This window comes from Octopus bimaculoides, chromosome 1 (assembly GCF_001194135.2).
Source record: "Octopus bimaculoides isolate UCB-OBI-ISO-001 chromosome 1, ASM119413v2, whole genome shotgun sequence".
NCBI classification, from domain to species: domain Eukaryota; kingdom Metazoa; phylum Mollusca; class Cephalopoda; order Octopoda; family Octopodidae; genus Octopus; species Octopus bimaculoides.
The window spans coordinates 33,562,873-33,565,470 of record NC_068981.1 but is presented as its reverse complement, the minus strand read 5'-3'; the positions used below and the strand labels follow the sequence as shown (position 1 = coordinate 33,565,470).

Sequence of the window (2,598 nt, the reverse complement as noted above, 5' to 3'; positions counted from 1 at the left end):
ACACAATATATATATATATATATATATATATACACACACACACACACACACACAAAATATATATATATACACATACACCCACATATACACACTAAATATATACATGATGACATCTGCTGCAAATCAAGAGCAGGCCATGTAACCCACATACAAGCTGGCCAGATGATTACTGCACAAGAACAGTCAATGTCGACTTATGATTGACAGCCAAAGAAGAAATACACACACACACACATGCTAATTCTTTTGTTTTAAAATTTTAACAATAACAATGGAACATTTCTTGATAAGGAGAGTTGTTTACTATGATTTAAGTTAAATTATGAATTTAGTTTTGAATAAACTGTTAGGCAAAACAAATCCCCAGTCAAAACCAGATTTAACTCTAGTCCAATAGATCTTATAGCGTAATAATAATTTCTTTATTATAATTAAACACAAGTTCAATTTTGATAAAATGGGAATATAATGAATGTATGTAATAGGTTTTTAGTGCTGTGGCACTTAAGAAGAAAATCTAATTCTTGAAATTTGTTATGTTGACGATAGGGAGGAAGATAGTGAAGTACTGGTTTTTATAAAGGAGTGGTAAACAGAAGGGGACTGCAGAAACAAAACCATAGCTGAAACATATCCAAAGAAACAATGCTATTGGTGAAAATTAAATATTTAATCCTTTTGATACCAATCTGTTTGAGACTGTTCTTGGTTCTGTGTTAAATGCTTCCTGCTTTATAATGATCTAAATTAAAACCTTGCATGCAAATTTCATGTTGATTTATGTTGTAAGTACTAGCTTAATAAATTCTTCATGATTTTCAAAATTCATTGAAATATGCAGTGTATTTCAGAAATATGGTAATAGAAGGGTTAACAAATCAATGACAAAAAAAAAAACAAAAAGCAGAGGATAGACTGGAATTAATGGCCTGACAGTTCATGTAATAAGAAATATAGCACGACCTTCAAACATTAGGCCTCACCGAGGCAATGACAAGTGACCGAGACCTTTGGAGATATGCTGTGCTTGAGAAGATCCGGCAAGCCAAGTGAGACCATAACCGTGGCCTATGCCAGTGTTGTATAATCAGCCTATTTAAGAGTATCCTTCAATCATTGGACAATAAACTATGCTTGTGAAGACTTGTCAAGGCAAGTGAAATCGTTGTCGTGGCTGATGACAGTACTGCCTGATTGGCACCCATGCCAGTGGAACGTAAAAAGCACCATTCAAGCGTGATCATTGCCAGCATCGCCTGACTGGCCCCTGTGTTGGTGGCACATAAAAAACACCAGTCGAGTGTGGTCGTTGCCAGTGCTACCGGGCTGGTTCCTGTGCAGGTGGCATGTAAAAAGTACCATTTGAGCATGGCCGATGCCAGTACCGCCTGACTGGCCCTCGTGCTTGTGGCATGTAAAAGCACCCACTACATTCTTGGAGTGGTTGGCATTAGGAAGGGTATCCAGCTGTAGAAACTTTGCCAGATCAGATTGGAGCCTGGTGCAGCCTTCTGGCTCGCTAGCCCTCAAATTGTTCAACCCATGACAGCATGGAAAGCGGACATTAAATGATGACAATGAAGTATACGGAGCAATGGAAAACTACATCATTTCTGGAAAAAAACATATCCACTAACACAACAAAATACAAACACAATTGTAGTGGCATGTTTACGTGGCAACAAAAAACAAATAAATGAAAGTGGTGTGAATATTAATTAAAAGTGTTCAACTGGTACTTATTTTATTAACTCTGAAAGGATGAAAGAGAAAGTCAACCATGGCAAAATTTGAACTCAGAATGTAAAGACAGACAAAATGCTTGTGCTTATGATTCTGCCAGCTTGTCACCTTAAAGGAGAGGACAATAATAATAATAATAATAATAATTCCTGAAATTAGCACAAGATGAGAAGAGGTGAGTGAATTAATCTGTGAATTAAAGAATGAATTATAGGCAAGGAGTTGAAATTTAATAATAAACTTACTTTATAATCCTTGAATTTGCCTTTCCATGAACACCCTGGATATAAACACTGAGCAGGGTGTTTGTCAAGTTCTTTCCGAAGGTAATAATCAGGAGTATATGGTTGCTGCAAGTAAAATGGCATAACTCTTTTAAAAAAGCCATGTCTAAATGATAAATCAATAAATTAAAGAACTTTGGGAATTTATTTATTTCGGTGCAAGCTATGGACACATAAGAGGTGCAGCAACATCAAAGGCAGGTTAACTAGCAAGTTAGTTTTTGTTTGTGGCAGATGTTCAGGTGCAATAAAGACTGTAAACAAACAGGAAACAACTTCTATCTCATTCCAGGGTGAAAAACTAGAGGTAGTCGATAGCTTCCGCTATCTGGGCGACCAAGTTAGTAGTGGGGGTGGGTGTGCTGAAAGTGTAGCTGCTAGAATAAGAATAGCCTGGGCAAAGTTTAGAGAGCTCTTACCCCTGCTGGCGACAAAGGGACTCTCACTCAGAGTAAAAGGCAGACTGTATGACGCATGCGTACGAACAACCATGCTACATGGCAGTGAAACATGGGCTGTAACTGCTGAGGACATACGTAAGCTCGCAAGGAATGAAGCCAGTATGCTCCGT

The 2,598-nt window shown here is 37.6% G+C and overlaps 1 protein-coding gene across 26 annotated transcripts in view; it reads right to left on the bottom strand.

The window, feature by feature from the left end:
- Positions 1–2,598, bottom strand: part of LOC106879639 (TNF receptor-associated factor 2) — a 47,562-nt gene that overhangs the window by 17,743 nt on the left and 27,221 nt on the right. For all 26 annotated transcript variants that reach the window (XM_052965995.1, XM_052966105.1, XM_052966111.1 and 23 more), the window contains one exon: positions 1,989–2,093. In XM_052965995.1, coding sequence (XP_052821955.1) covers positions 1,989–2,093 — 105 coding nt within the window. The remainder of the gene's footprint in view (positions 1–1,988; positions 2,094–2,598) is intronic.